Raw genomic sequence first — 19066 nt, forward strand, 5'->3', positions numbered from 1 at the left:
CATTTGTATCCAAAATCTCATTCCTTCTCACTTCAAGTCGGTCAAAACACTTAGCACCCCTTCCTTGGATGACACAAATGTCCCTCTCCCTTCCTAACTCACCCAGTGACTCCCCAGACCACCCCTCCATCACAGTCCTGCTCACTGCAGCCTGCTTTTGCCCAGCATCCCCTCCCCAAGCTCACCCTGCTGCTACATGGAATTTTAACCCCAGAGCTGTCAAGCTGTAAGCCCCCCAGGTTCCCAGAGCCAGCCCCCCAGTCCAGCCTCTCAGCTGGGCTCACACCGAGGAGCCACACTGACCTCACCTTGCCTGGGAAGAAGGGGGCTCTGAGCCCCCGTGGACCCCCGTTTCTTGCTGGAAGTCCTGTGTTCACTGCATGCTTCCTGTTCACCCTGTGGTGTGCACCCCGAAACTCATTCTCCAGCTGGAAAGCGGCTTGTTTAGTTTGTGCGTGGAGATTGCATGAGCCAGAAGAGACCCAGGTGAGCGCCACGCAGGTGCCTTCCTGCTGCTGCTGCGAATGGCAGGCTGAGCACCAAGAAAAGGGACTTGCAGACATGGTCTGGAGGGTTTGGAGCCCTCCCAAACACACACTGCCATCAGTTTCTGCCGTCAGATCAGACTCGTGCAAGCACTCCTGTCTGCGAACAGGGGTGCACTTCACCCAGCTCTGCATCAGGGTGGGCTGTGAGAGTTACTGCCCAAATTAGTCCTGGGTAAAGTCTGCTTATCCTCATTTTCCTTTGGCCTGTGGCAGCAGTGATCTTTCGTCCAGACACAGCTGCAGGAGCAGAGGGAGTTCATCCCGGGGTGGGTGATGGCACAGACTCCTGCATGCCCCATGCTCGCCTGGTGTTCGGGGATATCTGGAATGACCCGTTCTCTCTCTGTCCCACAGTGGGATTCGATCAATGAAATGGATGAGTTTTTCAGCCCCATCCACACCTACCAGGTCTGTAATGTCATGACCCCCAACCAGAACAACTGGCTACGGACCAACTGGGTTCAACGGGACGGCGCGCGGCGGGTCTATGCAGAGATTAAATTCACGCTGCGGGACTGTAACAGCATGCCGGGTGTGCTGGGCACCTGCAAGGAGACTTTCAACCTCTACTACTTGGAGTCCGACCGGGACCTGGGCTCCAGCACCCGGGAGAGCCAGTTTATGAAGATCGACACCATCGCAGCTGATGAGAGCTTCACCAACGTGGACCTGGGGGTGAGGCGCCTGAAGCTGAACACGGAGGTGCGGGGCGTGGGGCCACTGAGCAAGAGGGGTTTCTACTTGGCCTTCCAGGACATAGGCGCTTGCATCGCCATCGTTTCGGTGCGGGTGTACTACAAGAAGTGCCCGGCAATGGTGAGGAACTTGGCGTCCTTCTCCGAGGCTGTGACTGGGGCGGACTCGTCCTCCTTGGTGGAAGTGCGGGGAGAGTGCGTGGGCCATTCAGAGGAGAGGGACACCCCCAAAATGTACTGCAGTGCTGAGGGAGAATGGTTGGTGCCCATCGGGAAGTGTGTGTGCAGTGCTGGCTACGAAGAGCGGCGGGATTCCTGCATGGGTGAGTCCCTGCTTCTTGCTAGTGGTGCCTGCAAGGGGAGGGATGGCTGCAAAGGGGCTCTTGCCTCTTTGGGGAAGGGTTGAGGGCAGAAGCCTGCTTGCAAAAACTTGGAAAGCCAGCCTCTGTGAAGGCCAAGGGCTGCCCAAGCCTTTGCTGGCTGGCTTCGTGCTTCCAAAATGTGTCGCTGGTACCACTGGCAAGCTCCTTGGGAGCTCCCGTGAGCCTGACATTGACAGGTCCTGCTGCACAGGGCATGGCTTTGGGATGGGGACTGGCATCGGGACAGGGGCTGCCCTGGCTCCATGTTTCCCTACCATGGAGTGTGTGGCCCGGGGATCCCAGCCCGGTGCCCCCAGCAGCTCTGGTTGGTGCTGAGATCTCTGCTGGTGCATTCCAGCAAAGCACAACTTGGCCTCTCCAAAATGCCCCACTGCTCGCTTCCCTTTGGCAGGGGGTTTGAAAGCGAGGAAAGCAAAAAGAAAAACAGCAAGCGTTTATGAAACAAGGTTATTGCATCCATCCATCACCCCTCCCCGGGGCTGCTGCAGAGCCCTCTCGTCCGGGGGTGCGGAGCGCCTTCCCGGGGGCCCTCTGTGCCGCTGGGCAGACTTCAAGCTGCCGACTGTACAAACTGTGATAAGGAAGCGGGATGACCAGCAGCAGCTGTGCACCAGGCACGGGGATGTGTGTGTACAGAGCACGGCGCTCGGGGCTCCCTGTGAGAGCCCTCTGCACAGATTTGTTTGCTCTCGGTTTCTTTATGGGATGTGTTTAGGGGAGCAGCACAAATAAGAGTGTGGGGCCTTTGTTTGAGTTTCGTGGAAACGTCAAGTGGAGCATTTGTCTTAGGGAGACTTGACACAAGGTTAGGACGTCCGACGCCGGACTGGAACAGATCCAAGTGCTGCTGGGACCCGCGCCGGCCCCGGAGGGTCCCCAGCTACGCAGAATGGGAAGGACGGGCAGAATAAATGCTTATATCCGAAACTCCTCCTGTCTGCGACCATTGATTTGAAAGTCATCCTGGGATAGATCTGATAATTCAGAAAGGGTCGTCTTCTCCCACGTTAAAGAGTGGGTGCAAAGTGTGCATGGGGCCAGGCACATGCTACCATGGGAGGGGGCACTGGCATGGGCTGCCTGGACGGCTGGGTCCCAGCCCCACGACTGCAAGGAGCTGCGAGTTGGAGGTTTGGTTCAGAAGGGCCAAACACCCCTTCCCTGTAATCCCCTCCTGCAGTCCCGTACAGCAGACTCTGCCCCAGGAGATCACCACCCCAAAGCCTGGAGGCAGAAGGAAGCCCCAGGGTCTGTGTTGTGCTCAGCCCGCCTCATTTTCCTGTGTTTCCTTGGACATGTTTGTCTCTGTCCTGGGAGCAAAGCTGTGGGAGAGCTCCTTCTCTGCCCTCCTGCCCTTTTCTGGTGGGATTGCCCCTACACATAGGCACGGCACAGGAGGAAGCGTGGTCCAGCTTGCCTCCCCAGATGGGGTGGACACAGGCAGAAGCTGGCCCTTCTGCATGCAGACGGACTCAGAGCCATGCTGCTCAACCAGCAATGCTCTCTGCTGAAGCTCTCCAGGGTTTGTGGCATCAGAAACAGGACAAAAATGTCACTGGACTCTCTCCGACCTCAGTGTCATCTCGCCCTCCTGCCTTCCCTGTCCCATTTATCCAGCTCCTAGCACGGAGAGTTTGATAGCCCAGCATCAAGCGAGCAGGGGCAGCACCTCCTTCCCAGCATCTCCTTTGGTGGGTGGGTGTGGAGCAGGAGTACATATATTTACACACAAAAGCAAACAGATGCAAATCTCTGATCTAAGCTTCTTGTGTTTGATCGGGGCAGAGTTCATTTTTCACGGTGAAAAGTGCCTTTCCGGAATGATTTATAACCCCAGCAGATCTGTCAGAGTTGGAAATTAGCCGTTTTAATTGTCAGGCGGACAAAAGCAGGATTCCAGTGGCTGTCGCCCCAGCAATTTTTCATTCTCCATCACAGGGATGAAATGGTATAAATCACTCCTTGTGGCCCTAATAATCTTTCTATAAATATCAGGGAAATTCATTTTTTGCTTGGGGGGAAAAAAATTAGAGAGAAGATACTTTGCCTCTATGGCAGTGTTTAAAATGTGATTCCAAATTAATTTCCTTTCGCCTTTCACAGCTGGACGCCTTATTTGTCAAAGCTAAAGATGTTTGAACAGTGGAGGTTTCTCCCCCTCCTCTTTAACGTTCATTTTTCTAAGGACCTGCCAGAGTGATGGAAGACAGCTCAGGAAACCAGATCATGGCCAGAGCTGTTCCCAGCCCTTCGGAGGAGAAGGAAGGCTGTACCACAGAGCTGGGAAGGACGGGGTGAGGTGGGACGTGGTGGAGGATGCGTAGGAACCTGGGCAACTTCTCTGCCTCTCGTCCCCTTTACTGTCAGCCATCACCTTGGATGCCCCTTTGTTTGGGCAGGAGGGTGGTGGCTGGGATCTCTGACTCCTTGCACTTACCCCGGCGGGATCCACACGTTTCATCTTCTTGTGATGTCCTGGTGTTTGCCATAAGGATGTGAGGGGCAGTTTCCATGGGATTGGGGGGCAGATCTCAGCCCAGGGACACTGGGGTCAGGACCACGCTAAGGATGCCAGCCAGCCTGGCATCAGATGTGTCACAGCCCTGCATCGCACGAGACATTTGTCCCCCATGTCTGTGCCTCATGCATCTGCCTGATTTATCGTCAGAGGCACAGGACCCTCTTTTCCAGCTGTGGCTGGGCACGGGTGCTGCAGTGCCTTACTGGGCAGAAACCAGGTTGGAGCATGAATTGCCACAGCTGCTGATGGGGTCCTGGGGTCTGCCAGCTCCTAAAATTCCCAGCTTCTAGTCCTGTGGCATCTTGTGCCACAGCCTCCTCAAGGATGAAACCCCTCGGGGTCTCTCTCCCAGGGTAGCACAGCCCTGCTGCTCCACTTGCTTTTCGCCTCCATTTTCAAGGCTCTGAAGGACTTTGATTCCCTCACCCCCGTCATCCACAGCCAGCCTCGGATGTGCTGCTCTTTCCTCCTTGAAATGCATCAGTCCACAGCAAGACACGTTAGTATCTCTTACACACAGCAAATAGCAACTGCTCTGCCTAAATAGCAGAATAAGCAATAGCATAAGTGAAAAGGATCTGTCCCAGCAATTTATCAGAGAAGACAATGTCATGGTTTAATGCCAGCCGGCAACTAAGCACCACGCAGCCGCTCACTCGTTCCCCCCACCCAGTGGGAGCGGGGAGAGAATCGAAAAAAAGTAAAACTCGTGGGTTGAGATAAAGACAGTTTAATAGGACAGAAAAGAAGAAAATAATAAGAATGCTAATAATGACAATAATAATACTAAAAGAATTAGAATATACAAAACAAGTGATGCACAATGCACTTGCTCACCACTCGCTGACCGATGCCCAGTCAGTTCCCGAGCAGCGATCCACCGTGCCCAGCCAGCTCCCCCCAGTTTATATACTGGGCATGATGGCGTCATATGGTATGGAATATCCCTTTGGCCAGTTTGGGTCAGCTGTCCTGGCTGTGTCCCCTCCCAGCTTCTTGTGCCCCTCCAGCCTTCTTGCTGGCTGGGCATGAGAAGCTGAAAAATCCTTGACTTAGTATAAACACTACTTAGCAACAACTAAAAACATCAGTGTGTTATCAAGATTATTCTCCTACTAAATCCAAACATAACACTATACCAGCTACTGGGAAGAAAATTAGCTCTATCCCAGCTGAAACCAGGACAGACAATCAGCATAATTCACCTTATTTATATGTAGCTGCTGTGCAGGACAAATAGAGACCCATTTCAATAAGGTCAGTGCAATTAGAGAAATGAGAAAGGGGAGCACTTTAACCCCAGTTCTGCTTCTGTGGGAAGGGAAGAAACCCATAAGCCACCTCCTCAAACAGCCGTGAGGCTGAGAGCCAGGACATGCGTACCACGTCCTGTGGACGGATGGAGAGGTGGACAGGGAGGCTCAGGCAGGCGAGGACAGTGGCTCTCCACCCACACCCCTCCTACCAGCCCCGTCCAGGCTCTCTTTGGGGAGGGCTGCCAGGCTCCTGAGCCACCAAGGCTTTGAGTCCATGGTCCTTGCATCAGGGTCAGCCTTTTGAGGCGGATCTGAATTATTCCTTGGGCTGCATCTGTCACCGGCTATCAGTGAGAAAAACTGGAAAGCTGGGCTAAAATCTGTTTAGCTGATTGCAAATTGTACACGCGCAGAGAGTCGGTTTGGAGCATCAGTAGCAGTGCCACGGCTACAGATCACAGTCCTGCTCTCTGGGAGCTGACACAAACCCATCCATCCATCCAGCTGCCAGCCACGGAGATCTCCAGGAGCGCAGAATCTCCCAGGAAGCGTTTTCTTTAACGAACAAATGAAAAAGGGTAAAACAGAAGGGACAGGCCTTCTTCCCTGTTGTCAGAGCGGGTGGATGAGCCTTTGGCAGAAATGCCATTCCCAAAGAGCGTCTTTGTAGTATATCCGACAGACATTTTTGTCTAAAGTTTGGGACCAGGCATCTTAGCCTCCGGGTGTCCTGATTGCTATGGCTGCTTTCCCTCTGCTGTGCTTGGGGGCTTCAGCTTGGCTGTTGCTGTTGGCTGGAAAACAGTGATGAGGGAGCAACAATTAAGCAATTGCTGCTCCATCAGCCTATTTGCACACGAGGACGCGTGTTTGTAGCCTGCCAGGGCTGAGAGAGAACAGCTACCAAAGAGGGGTCTGATGTGTGTGGCTGAACGATGATCTGGCCCTGGGGTAGATTTTACCCAGCTCTGCTTAAGCCAAAAAAATGGCCTGTGTCCTCCAGACAAGAAGAGAGGGAGGCTTTCACTGCCAGGACCCTTTCCCTTCCAGCTCCCAAACTGAAGGAGAGATGGGAATAGAAGAGGGACTGCTGGCCCCTTATGGACAAAATCCTCTGCTGCTGGGCTCTCTCGTGCCTCCTGTGGCACACAGCTGGTGGAAATGGATCTGGAGAGTCTGGTTAGCAATCTGGAAGCCAGTTAATTTTTTCCAGTTGGTGGGATTCATGCTGATGAACCAATCAGCAAATTTAATGTACCTTAAACCTTCCTTGTGGGCAACTTTAATTGAGCAATTAAAGCACCACGGCATTGCTAATTAAGAGGAGAAAATACCCAGCTTGGTAATTATGTGCTTGTGAATACAGTTTTGCATCCATGGACCTTTATGAAGAAAGTCAGTGGAGACTGACTTTCCAGCTGGTGGGGCAAGGGGGGAACAGAGCTATACGGTGTGAGAGGAGGGGAAACCCCATCCAGCTGCACCCCATCACCCATGTACCATGCTGGTGGGCACAGCCCAGGCCATGCAGGGTCAGGGTAAGCCCTAGAAACACCAGGGGACAAAATGACACAGGTGAAGCCATTGGCAGGGGAAGCCAGGTCAGAGACACGGACTCCAGCTGTGCTGGGCTGGGCAATGACCTGCGGCCACAGCAGCAAACCTTTGCAGCTGTGTGAACAGATGTGGTCCAGATGCGGTCCAGATGCTGATGTGGGAAGGGGAGGAAAGGTGGAGGCATGCGACCTGCTCTCCTTGGTCTTGGGCGCGAGGGGATGGGCCCCTTTGCCCAGTGCACTGCAGGGGGGATGCTGCTTGCCCGTGGATACCTACCCTGGGAGACCATGGCCTGTGTTCCCTTCCTTCAGTGCAGAAAGGGTGGAGAACCATGCAGGGGGGAGGAAAGATATGGTAATGGGTTAAGGGAGCCCACCAGAGCCTTGCTCCATTCCCTTCTTTCCCCAGCTCCTTATCCCTTTCTCACTCAGAGTTGTTCTGAGAAGCCTCAGGCTTCTCTTTCCTTTTTCTGCCAACAGTGATTTTTTTTCCACCTGTATAAGAACATCACGCAGCAATGGTGAGCTCCTTGTGTTGTGTCTTCATGTGAAACAGCCGATACAGGCTGCTCTGTTGGAAACAGGACACTGGTCTTGCTGGGCTGACTCCAAGCAAAACCCCTTTTTCCTGGCTCTGAGCTACATGGGGCCCCCAGAAGTGTGTGCAGGGGTCACACGTGCTTCTGTCAACCAGCAAACCTGGGATTTCAGGACACCCGTTACCAGGCTGGGCTCCACCTCCCTTAGGTCCTGCCTGGAAGCATATGTGCTATATATCCAGGCAACAGATAAATGTGCATCAAAATACCCTGTCACTGCAACTCCAAACAAACACGTTGGAATATGTTTCACGTTTCTTTGCAAATCGGTGTGGATTTCAAGGAGACTTTCTGTGCAAGTCCCAGCGCACACATGCCAGCTCCGAGCCGCAGGCTTGGTGGCTGTGTTGCACCTCAGTGACGCCCGCTCAGAGTCTCCCGTGCCTGCTGGCAGAGTACCAGGCTGCCGTACCCAGAGCCAGACTGCACCAATGCCCTGGGTGCCCACCGCAGAGAGCTTCTGCCATGAGTGTACCAAAGTAAACCTTTCAAGGGCAGGAGCAGTGACAGTTTCGAAGATGCGCTATGGGAGTTATGCAAACGTCCTTTCCATGATGCCAGGCAAGAAAATCAAAGAAACTTAGTGACTCACAAGATTTTCATTGTTGGTTTGCAAGCCAGTCAGCTGCTTTGTAAAATAGAGGCAATACCAGCTGGTAAGATTATATCGCCTTCTGTTTATCCCATGCAAAGCCCTGTATCCAAAAAAAAAAAAAAAGAAAAAGAAAACAGTTTGTTTTCCAAACCACATAAGCTAGGACTGTTCAGGATCCAGGTATCAGACTTCAGATGGGAACAGACTGCAAAGAAGATGTGTCAGAGACACAAATTGCTTGCAAGGTTTGGGCTGGACATTAGGAAAAACTTCTTCCCCCAGAGAATTATCCAGCCCTGGATGGGATCCTTGGATTCACATTTGCCTTGTACCAGGACTTCCACCTTATAGTCCCAGACCCGGCTGCTAAACAGACCCTGTCTGTTTGGGTCTCAGGTCTGCTGGGCTGTGTGCGCATGGCTAATTCAGCTCAGCGAGCATGCTGGAAAAGGCAGGGTGCAGGACAAGGTGATCTCAGTATCTCCAGCACCTTCACTCCCTCCTGTAAAACTCCAGCAAGTGGCCAATTGCATTTCCTAGGAAAAAAAACCAAAGCAGCCCCCCCAACACCTAAAACGATTTTTTTTTTTTTTTCTGGTTAAGAACAAACAAAAAGGGCAGAGATGACTGCAGAGCTGCCCTTTCCCCACCAACAGAACAATGTTTTTTGTCCCTGGCTGAATATTTTATTGTTTGCCACTTTTCCTCTGAGTTTGCTGTGTTTAGCCACTGACATAGATGAAGGGTGAGAATGATGCTAGGCTGGAGTTCAGGGTATTGATGGAGATGAAACAAATTTCATTTGTGCTTGGTAGGTCTCTGTAGTCCCTTGTAAGAAGTGCCGAAGAGCAGCTGGACTGTGATGGATGGATCTGGCAGCACTCAAAGGCCTTCACCAGTTTTGGAATGTGGTTTTTTTGGTTTGAACTCTTCTCTTCCACAGAATTTGGCCAGGTTCAGGTCTTGAACACAGGTTGTTGCTTTGGATTACCAATGTGCAGGTGCCTGGGAAGCTGATGTTGGGGAGTTTAGAAACAGGCAGCCTGCAGGAAAGACCTGGCATTTTGCACCAGTACTTACACTGGAGATGGTGTAATGCAGTGGGAGGCTGGGGACCTTAAATTTGCTACCAGCATATTCGGAGGCTTGGTGTGATCGCCTTGCACGGGGAAGATGCTCCTCATCCCACAGAGCTGTAGGACCGTGCCAAAGATTTGTTCTGTACTTGGCACGAGATCCAGATCCCACCCATGTCACTGCTTCTTGTGTGACGATTTCTTCCCCTTCCTGAAAACAAGATGCTGCTGCTGACACTTCCCCGTGAAGAAGAAAGGGATCCAAAAGCTGGTGGTGCTCAGCTGTGCGGGGGCGAGGGCTGTGCTGGCCCCTGTAGTGCTCTTCACTTGCTTCTGCTGGAGTGCTGGGCACGCTTATTTTAAAGCTCAGCCCCTGTATACATCCATAGCCATATGCATGTGGTGAGAGGGCTCACATACCCTCCAAAGCTGCATACTGGTTCCTGCAGGGGCTGGGATTAAGTTCTTGGTATTTTGTACGTCCTTTCTTCATTTATGCACCTCTGCTCCCTGAAGCCTTGCAGCAGGGATGCAGGGTTACCTCCAGCACTGTCATCTGCAGGGGTGGCTCCCATTCAGCCCCGCTCCTTCCTGAACACAGCGTTTTCTGGGTTTGTTTTTGGTCTGGTGGAAACTGTGTTTTTTTTCAGAAGCATTGGATAGTTCTGTCTAAAGCCCTCCAACAAGACTGAGTTTTGGAAACAGCTTTTTTCTAATTCTAGCATTAGGCCGCCTGTTTCCATCCGACTCCTGCAAGCTGTAGCATTTCCCCAGATAAGCTTTATAAAAAAAGCCTTCGCTTCGAGAGCGTGCCAGGCTGTCTCACCTACATAAGTCTGCACGGCGTCACCTCGACCCTGCTCCTGCAGAAGGGTGTCTGCACCAGGCAGCAGGGCAGCACTCACAGCAAACTGGGATTTGGATGTTTCCTGCTTTTTTTTCTTTTTTTTTTTTAAAAAAAAGATGTAGGGAAGAAGAGCAGGACAGAGTCAGGGATGCTTTCAACAGTACTGAATTCAAGGCAAGAGGCAAGACCTGCTGTTTTTTCTGTGGCAGTGCCATGCAGATGTCCAGTTTGGAATGCAGCCAGTTTGGACCACCATGGTTCCAGTTTGCCCAGCACTACAAGTGGAAATACTCCACTTGGAAGAGCAGGGCCCTCCTTATACAACTTGTCCTGGTGGCCGTGAAATCTGGGTGTTGAGCAAGAAGCTGTGCAGGGTGCCCTTTGCTGCATGTGCCATTTGCTTGCAGCCTGATGCGTAGGGTTTTGCTAGCTTTGCAAAATCTTCGTGGGTGAAAATTCCCCGTTCCCCTCTCTGCAACATTTGGGGGTGCGAAGGAGTGTGAGATGGGTTGAATTGTGGGAAGAAGGGCCAAGCAGCGGGGAGGTGATGTGAGGTGGAGTCTGGGGTGATATGAGAGAAGTCCAGGTGTGTAGAGTGGTGTGACAGGTTGTGAGGGGTGGGAAGGGTTGTGAGCTGTGCAAAGGGGCTGCAAGGTGGGAACTGGGCTGTGTGAAGGGCTGTGAGGTGGTCCTCAGGGGCTAGAGGTAAGGCAATGATCGGGTTGTGTGAGACAGTGCAGGGGCAAGCAGCATACAAAGGATGCACGGAGCATCAGCAGGGCTGTGGGGTGTTGCATGATCTAGGGCCCAAGAGTTTGCCTGAGAGACCCAGCCCAGCCAGCCCCCAAAACCCCCTCCAGACCACCGACCAACCTGGGGACAGAGCCTGGGCTGACCTGGGATTGCAGGGAAAGGGGAGCACAGCCTTGCAAAAACACAAGGTTTGGGGCAATGAGGCAGATGCCTCTTTTTAAGACATGACTGTGAATAATGTGCTTCTGTTTCAGTGTCTGTGTCATGTGGGAGCTGAAATTGGAGGCATCATGCTGAAACTGGATTGAAAGGAGCTGGGATTTTCTGTGCTAGCTTCTCCCGCAGCCTGGAGGGCTCTGGGACTGGTGCCTGTCTCTGGCTGTCACAGTGGCTATGACACCCTTATTTCCATCTCTATCTCTTCCCAGCACTGCCAAAGGGAGGTACATGGCTGCTCTTCTGGTGCTTGCTGATGCCCAGCTTTGTTGAAGGGTCAGGGAAGGGGGCAATTGGTGGCACCGGTGCCGCAGAGCTGCCCCATAGCACCCTCTCAACCATGCCCTCACCCTGCCCAGACCTCCTGGGCTGAGGATGGAGCCAAGAGGGAGTGACACGGGGTCGATGCTTGCATTTGCAGCCCCACCGAAGTAGCCCTTGGTGGTCCCACCAGGGCCACCTGCAAGAGCACTAGTCCCAGACGGCGACTTCAGACTGAGAGGAGCGGCTCATTCCCAGCTAGCGTATCCTCGACAGGTTCATCTATCATCTCCCGAGCTCTGCCAGCTTACTAGCAGATGTTGTCCTGTCCCCAGAGGATGGCGAGGGAGGGAAACAAATGGACCACACTACAGATGGCTGGCAGAGCTCTCCCCATGCTCGGTGTTTCTGAGACAAGCCTGCTGCTCCGGGGCCCCTTGGGCAGGCGATGTATGCAAGGGTGGGGCTGGCGGGCTGGGAAAAACAGGCAAGATGTGCTGTGCAGGGTGGGGGGATGAGTGGAAGCCCCGTGGTATTGACCACAACAGGCTGGGGTGATAATTGGGGACCCACCTATGCGACAGAGGGTTGGAGACATGCTCTGCCAACCACAGGTTTAGTGTTGGTTTTTGTAGGCTCTGCTTGTGACACTGGGACCAGCCAGCTGTCTGGGCTGCAAGCCCAGTGTAGATATGCAAGTCTTGAGCTGGGCTGCAGGCAAAGGTCTGCTGCTGTCCCATGTGCACTGCAAAACCACATCGTGAGATTAAACTGCAAGGACAGGCAGCCTCGGCTGGGTTTTGCAGGGGGAAAGGCACTGGGGACAGGAGGAGGACACCAGTAGCAGGACTTCTGGTGGTCCACAAAGACGCAGGACCCAAGATCCTCAGAGACAGAGCAAAGGTATCAACTGCAAAAAAAAAAAATAAAAAAGAAATCTCCACCTTCTACAGGGCTCCTGGGAGGGCGCTTCTGGCAGGTGGCAGTAGCTGTTTGCAGTGAAGACAGCAGGACAACAGTTCTGCACCTCCCTGGTGGGTGGCTTCAGATTTGGGTGACTTCAGTGTGTGCTAGAACCATGGCTGTGGAGCCCTGTAGATTTTAGACCTGATGTGTCTGACTGAATTTTTCTTGCTGGGAACTTCTCTGATGGTTTGCTCTTACCAGAGCTAACCCGGGAGGTCTTGGTCTTCCACATGTCATTGGCCTGGCATGAGAGAGCTCAATCCAGAGCAGGACATGCCTGTCATCCTGTACTGTAGGGATTTCATATCTTGTGCAGGTTCCAAGCTGGTACCCTGCCTCCTGTGCCTGCGAAAGGCTTTGCACGTGTGTCCTGCTTCCGTCTAAAGCAAGCACTGAGATGCACGGAGGTGCATGACCCCATCCAGAGCAGTGCCTGCCCCAGCCCCGGTTGCTCTCCAGGCCTCCTCACGTGCTCGTGCTGTCCAGGTGCCGGGAGGTGGCTCTCAACGGCTCTGCCCTGGTGCACAAATTCACCTGTAATTTGTCATTTAGGATAATTTTCCCCCTGAGTGCATCTAAAATAATTGTGAATCATTGCTACAGGTAATTAACTCTTTTTTTTAACAGCATTAAATGCTAAGTGATTACAATTGCTTGGTGCAAATCTGCTGTGCTTCGTGTTCCCATCCTTCCTGCTGGCCTGTCTCTCCATACCTGATACAGCACTGATTTCTCTGCCCTGAATTAAATATTGGTGGGGGGAACCACTCCAGTGCTTCTTGAATCAAGAGTCCCTGGTTATTGGTTCCTGCATGGGTAGAGATGACAGTGGTTTGCAGGTACAAGGAGGGGTTCACACAAGTTGAAGGCGGCAAATCCTGGCATGCACACTGGCTAGCATGGACTGTGGGGCTGGCTCATCGCTTGGTTCCCATCTGGTAGGCTGTGCTCATGCCGTGTCTTCATCCTTTCCCACACAGAGGAACTGGGAACTTTTCTTTCTTAGAGATTTGGTTTGGTTTTTTTCCCCCAGCTGGCTACCCCCCAAAATTTGTCCCCACCTGAGAACAGGGTGTAACAGCAGTCGTCTCAGGCTTACCCCCAGGAACAAGGGGTTGCAGACCGGAGCATGTTGCAGCGTCAGGCAGAGGGCATTCGGTAAAGGCAGAGAGTCCCTGGCTCTCTTGGTGTGTGGCATAACAAGGACCAGTCAGCACCAGAGCTTGGCAAATGTCCTGGGCTGTCCTTGGTGCGGTTGGCTGGGGACAGCAAACCTCCTCTCCCAGCTCTGCCTCCCCTCTTTTCTCTCCTCTTCTGATGCCCTTGAGGAGATGAAAGGTGTCAAGAGAGCTGGGGACCAAAGCCAGCCCCAAGCTGCTGCAATTTCCTCGTGAGTCACATCTGCCTTCCCTTGCATCCCCAAGTTTGGGCATTCCTGCTCCTTGCTCTGATGCTGTTCGGGGACTGGAGGAGCAGGGATTTGGGAACAAACTCCGGAGCTTCTGGCCTTCGCTTTTCCCAGCCTGCTATACCAACCTGTGATACCAACATCTCTGGCATGTGCAGCACATGTACATCCTGCTGGTGGTATTTCTCCTGTGTCTTTAAAGTAGCATTCAGTGCAAAACTGCCACAGAAACTGGTGACAGAGTCTAAAGGGAGACCAGCAAGCCACCAGGCTGGAGCACAGCCTTCAGCTGCCATTGCTGGAAGTAGCTCAGTTATAAAGAGGCCGTTGTATTACTGTGCAGTGTGTGATACGTGAAATATGTTGGCAGCAATCAGTCCAGGGAGATCTGTGGCAAGGAAAGGAGTGTTATTAATAAGAAAACAAATCAGCACCTAGAAGCAGAACAAACAGCCAGCACGGAGGGACCCAGACCACCAGGGATGCTGGATTGCAAACAAAACCCTTCTACATGCTTGGAAGCAAAAATTGAGGCAGTATGCAGAGGTGGCCATTGGGGGTAAAGACAGGAAAATGAAGGTATTACTACCTCAGTAGGGAAAAACAGAAATGAGTCAGAGCCAAGATTAATGCTTGAATCACTGGAACTGGTCCTAGAAGTACTTGATGAATACGGGGACCCAGACAGAGCCTGTTTTTCCTTACTTGGAATCGAAATCTGCAAGAGAGGACAGATCCTTCCACCCCCAGACAGATACCTGACATGCCACATGTCACTCTTGAGCTAATCGATTTTCCTAACGAGAGACGAGTTGTTTGTTTGTGTGACAAATGATTCACCCGAGGGACTGCTGGGAGAGGTGGGAGTAGGACGGAGCAGACTGATGCCAGCCCCGGCATGGGATGAGTGTGTGCTCCTGTCGCACAGCCTCCAGCACCAGGAGGAGGCAGAGCAACTGAAGGCGGGTTGTGTTGTCAGAAAAAACTCAGGCTGGCTCATTTGGCCTTGCTGTCCCTCTGCAGAGAGCAGGCAGCTTGCATGCACTGCCAGTTTGCCACAACGTGACATGAGAGGGTGTTTTCCCTTTGTTTTGTGCAAGGAAACTTGCTGCTTGGTATAGCAGCACACCAGGGGCTTGCAGAGCGATGTGCACCCTGTCCCAGGTGTGGAGCTTTTAATTCTTGAAACCGCCCACATGGATGCTCTTGGGCACCTGGGCACACCCAGCATGAGTAGTGTGGCAACCACTGTGAAGTGAGGACTGTGCCGTACATTTGCCCCATAAATGATGGTTCTTAGAATAGTTAACACGGTGATTTCCAGTGCTGCGTGGTTTGATCTTTGCAGCGCTCCCTGCCCCGGGGCCAGGCGGTGCCCCAGACGGGTGGCTGCAGTGGGGAGAGCTCTGGGCAGCAGGCACGGGTGCAAGGAGAGCACCTCAAGCTTTGCAGGCAGCTCGCGAAAAGCAAAGGCACCCAAGTCTGCTTGTGAAACAGTGGGGAACACGTACCAGGATGGCATTAAGTACAGCCTGGGGGGAGAGACAAAGGGAGTTTTCACAGAGCCTGGTTTCCAGCTGGTCAGCTGGAGGGGGACTCACCCAGGCGTTGGGGAGAAGAGCTGGTTTCCCATGCACTGGGACGGGGGTGAGAGCGGGGTCCACCTTTGCGCTGGTGGGATTCGCTAAGCCATGGGGTGCTCCTCACCCAGGCGCATCCCTCTGACCTCTGCCCCTTCCCTTCTCTGCAGCCTGCCAGCTGGGATTTTACAAGTCGGCCCCCGGGGACCAGCTGTGTGCAAAGTGCCCCTTGCACAGCCATTCGGAGAGCCGGGCGGCCCGCGTGTGCCGCTGCGACAGCAGCTTCTACAGGGCGGTGCAGGATCCCCCCTCGGCCGCCTGCACGCGTGAGTACCCCGGCTGCCCAGGCGCCCGTCCGTGCTGCAGCGGGGCAGGCGTCGCGTCTTCAGACACAGCAGATGCTCCCTGGCTGAGCCCAGCGTGCACCCTCGCCTCTGTGCATGCTGCCCAAGGGGCTGTAGCAGCCTTTCAACCCTGGGTCTCCCTTCGGCGCATGAGCTGAGACCCCTTAGCTGCACTCCCTCACTGCTCTCTGTCTCATCCTCATCCTGCTGCTCTCCAAACATCCCGGGCCAGAGTCTGCTCCCCTCCCGGGGCTCTCTCCTGTGACGGAGCAGGGTGAGACCGTGGCTCTGCCAGCAAGCTCGCCTGCTCATGCACCAGCCAGCGTGCCAGCCACTTGCTGGCTGCTTTCCTTTGCAGAAATGCCCAGGGTGGTCAGACACCTGGGAGGCCACAGGGCAGCACAAATGTTGCTGTGCTCTCCTTCGCTGTGGATGGACGGCAGCACTAGGGCTTGTCATATGGTTTCAGCTCAGCTCTCTGCAATAGGCTGCTTTGAGGGGCCCAGTGCTATTAAAAGGGGACAAGAACATCCCAGGAGGAGTCCTCCTCTCTGTAGTTGGTCCAGGAGGGCAGAAAGGTGTGGGGCTGCTAGCTGAAGCCAGGGTGAAAGACAGGTCAGCAATATCTGACTTGTGTTTCCCTAGGGGATATCCATCCAAGATTGTTAATTTCCCCAGGAAATGTGAGTTTACCCTTCCCTTTAGATGAGCGGGTCCTGTTCTCCACTGTCCAGCCCATCAGCACCTCGGCTCTTCCCCCAAAATCTTCATGCATCCCCATTGCTTCCTGCTTCCCTCAGAACAAACATCAGCTCTTGCCTGCCTGGCATTTGGCATCCTGATCCAGAGCATCTTACCTCCGTGGCATTTCACCCTGAGACCTGTCTGTGTCTTTGCTGCCTTCTGGTTGGAGCATTCCCTGCTCTGGGCAGCTCTGTATTCCCTGTAGCATCATTTGTACGCGCAGGTGCATGCTGCCCAAGGTGCATCTCTCTGTTGGTCCCATGCTCTGCCAGTCCCAACACACTTCAGCAGCCCCTGCTCTGCCTGAACCTCTGCTTCTTTTCCAGGCCCCCCCTCTGCCCCTGTGAACCTGATCTCCAGTGTAAATGGCACCTCGGTGACACTGGAGTGGGGACCGCCCCTGGACAAGGGGGGACGCGCTGACGTCGTGTACAACGTGGTCTGCAGGCGCTGCGTGGGGGATGCTGGCCAGTGCGAGGCGTGCGGCAGTGGGATTCGCTTCGTGCCCCAGCAGATGAGCCTGGTGCAGGGAGCGCTGACGGTGACCAACCTCCTGGCCCACACCAACTACTCCTTTTGGGTGGAGGCTGTCAACGGTGTCTCCGACCTCAGCCTGGAGTCCAGGAGAGCTGCAGTCGCCAACATCACGACAAACCAGGCAGGTAGGAGGAGCAGACAACCCCCCCCAGGCTTTGCCTGTGTGGGTGATGCTGATGTTGCTCCGACGTTGCTCCAGCCAGTATCTGCAGGAGCCAGAACCTGCCCTAGCAGCCAAGGGCTGGTTTGGTGATGGGCATGGGACCCCCAGGAGATGTGACCCTTATCCTCTCTGCTGCTGGAGATGGGTTCAGGAAGCTGGGGTGGGCTGGATACAAGCTGCTGCCCAAGGCAACTCTTACCCTTCTCTGGTTCATGGTATCTTTTTTCGTCCTCCTTTCCCTCCACTTCAGCGTGCAGCTGCTGGTGGAGGCTCATTTTCTGCAGGAGACAGGGGGCACGGAGAACACTTGTTTATTGACAGGAACACTAAGTGGAGCATGAATCTTTCAGGCTGTTCCTCCAGCCTTCTGTCCCTTCCCAAAGGGCCAAGCAGCAGTTCATGCTCTGCTCTTAGCTCACACCAATGCCAGGCCCTGGCAGGTGACAGCAACGTTTGCTGGGAAAAGTGTCTCTCGTGCATGTCTCATCTTTACAAATCCCTTGCTGTGAAATACTCTTTCCCCAGGAAATACTTCTGAGCAATGCTCTAGCCCAGGTGGGCCAGGACCTTGCTCCAGGGTCACCTAGGCATCTCCCCAGAGGAGAGCCCAGCTAAGCCCCTTTCCCTGGAGCACACTGTAGGCAGAGAGGACAGGGCAGGGGCTGACCCTTCTTGTTAATCCTCCCCGTTGGAAGCGAGCCCGCAGGAACTTCCTGTGATGCTGAGCCCCTTCTGCTCTCATGGCGGTGGTGCCAGCAGGAGAAACCCGGGGAGCCTTGCTGGGTTAGCTCATGGCTGGCAGGAGAACAAGGCACCTTTTGTTACTAGTGCCTGCCCGCAGCACTTCTTCAGCACTCCGCTGAGCCCACCTGGAAATGGCTCAGTCCTGCCGGCTCGTTCTTGCATGATCCCTCCAAGTGCTGACAAGCGGCGCCAGCCTGATGCCTCGGAGGGGGATGCTCTCAGGAAGTGCTGAATATTCCCATTTCAACCTTTCTGCTGGAAAGTGGATGCTGAGCAGGTGCTGCAAAACCAGCGGGGTTGGGAATTTGGTAGTGATTGAAGTTTAGCTGCCATGCCTGCGCGGTGCTCCAGCTGCTGCGCACCACAGAGCATCCCTGCCTGCCAGGAGGGGCTGAGGGACCGCTGCCACACTGCTCGGGGTGGCTTGGTCATGCTGGGTGCTGGTCACTCTAGTCCCCCCAGCCCTGGGCAGCTGAGCAGGGCAGGCGCGGGTGCAGCAGAGATGCCCTGGGGCTGTTTGGAGAGAGAGCATTGCACATGCCTTTGGGGTTTAGCTGATCCACACCATCCCACCCTGTCCCAGCTGCCTGGGGTCCTGTGTCCCAACAGCGATTTCTGCTTCTCAGAGGAGCCAGCTCGAAGATGAACTGAGCTATAACTGTTGCCTTTCAGTCCCTGGGTGCCCCACTGCTGCTGCAGCCCCTGCAGCCTCTTTTGGTCTCTGTGCTGCTCCAGCGACACCCCTGCGCTGCAGCCACGGCAGGCAGCAGCTCCATCTTCCCCAGAGCCGCCACGTCCCGTTTTTCATTCGGCAGTTAGGGTCATAAGGGGTGCCTGACCCCTTCCCACGAGTCGGACCCAATGGCTGCGCCTGGCCATCGCAGCACCCCACCACACTCTCTGGGGTCCTTCCAGGGGAGATTTTCCCAGAGGGAAAAGAAGCCGGTGAGTTGGCTGCTCCGGCTGTGGCAGCTCCAATTCGGTCACGGTAGCTACAGGGATGATTCACAGGCTCCCAACCCAGGCCCAGACAGATGACAAGTATCTCAGGGCAGGAGAGCACCCCTAGGGCACCTTTAGACTGATGCTCAGTCCCTGATCACCCCACTGGACATTTATCATCTCCTCTTTCCCTCTTCCCCTGCCCCTCTTCCCCTTCCCCAGGTGGGGCAGGAAGGGTCAGGGTCCTGCTAGGGATCTCCACGACCTCCAGCCCCGCAGCCCCTTCTCCTTTCTGGCTCCAGATCACAGTGAAGCACCAGTGTCCCCTCCTG

At 54.1% G+C, this 19066-nt stretch overlaps 1 protein-coding gene across 1 annotated transcript in view; it reads left to right on the plus strand.

Moving 5' to 3' along the window:
- EPHA8 (EPH receptor A8) overlaps positions 1 to 19066 on the plus strand; it is a 51406-nt gene that overhangs the window by 21224 nt on the left and 11116 nt on the right. The window contains exons 3-5 of the mRNA XM_050909280.1: positions 903 to 1566; positions 15431 to 15586; positions 16675 to 17010. Coding sequence (XP_050765237.1) covers positions 903 to 1566; positions 15431 to 15586; positions 16675 to 17010 — 1156 coding nt within the window. The remainder of the gene's footprint in view (positions 1 to 902; positions 1567 to 15430; positions 15587 to 16674; positions 17011 to 19066) is intronic.

The sequence above is a fragment of the Gymnogyps californianus genome, chromosome 21 (assembly GCF_018139145.2).
Source record: "Gymnogyps californianus isolate 813 chromosome 21, ASM1813914v2, whole genome shotgun sequence".
Taxonomy (NCBI): Eukaryota; Metazoa; Chordata; class Aves; order Accipitriformes; family Cathartidae; genus Gymnogyps; species Gymnogyps californianus.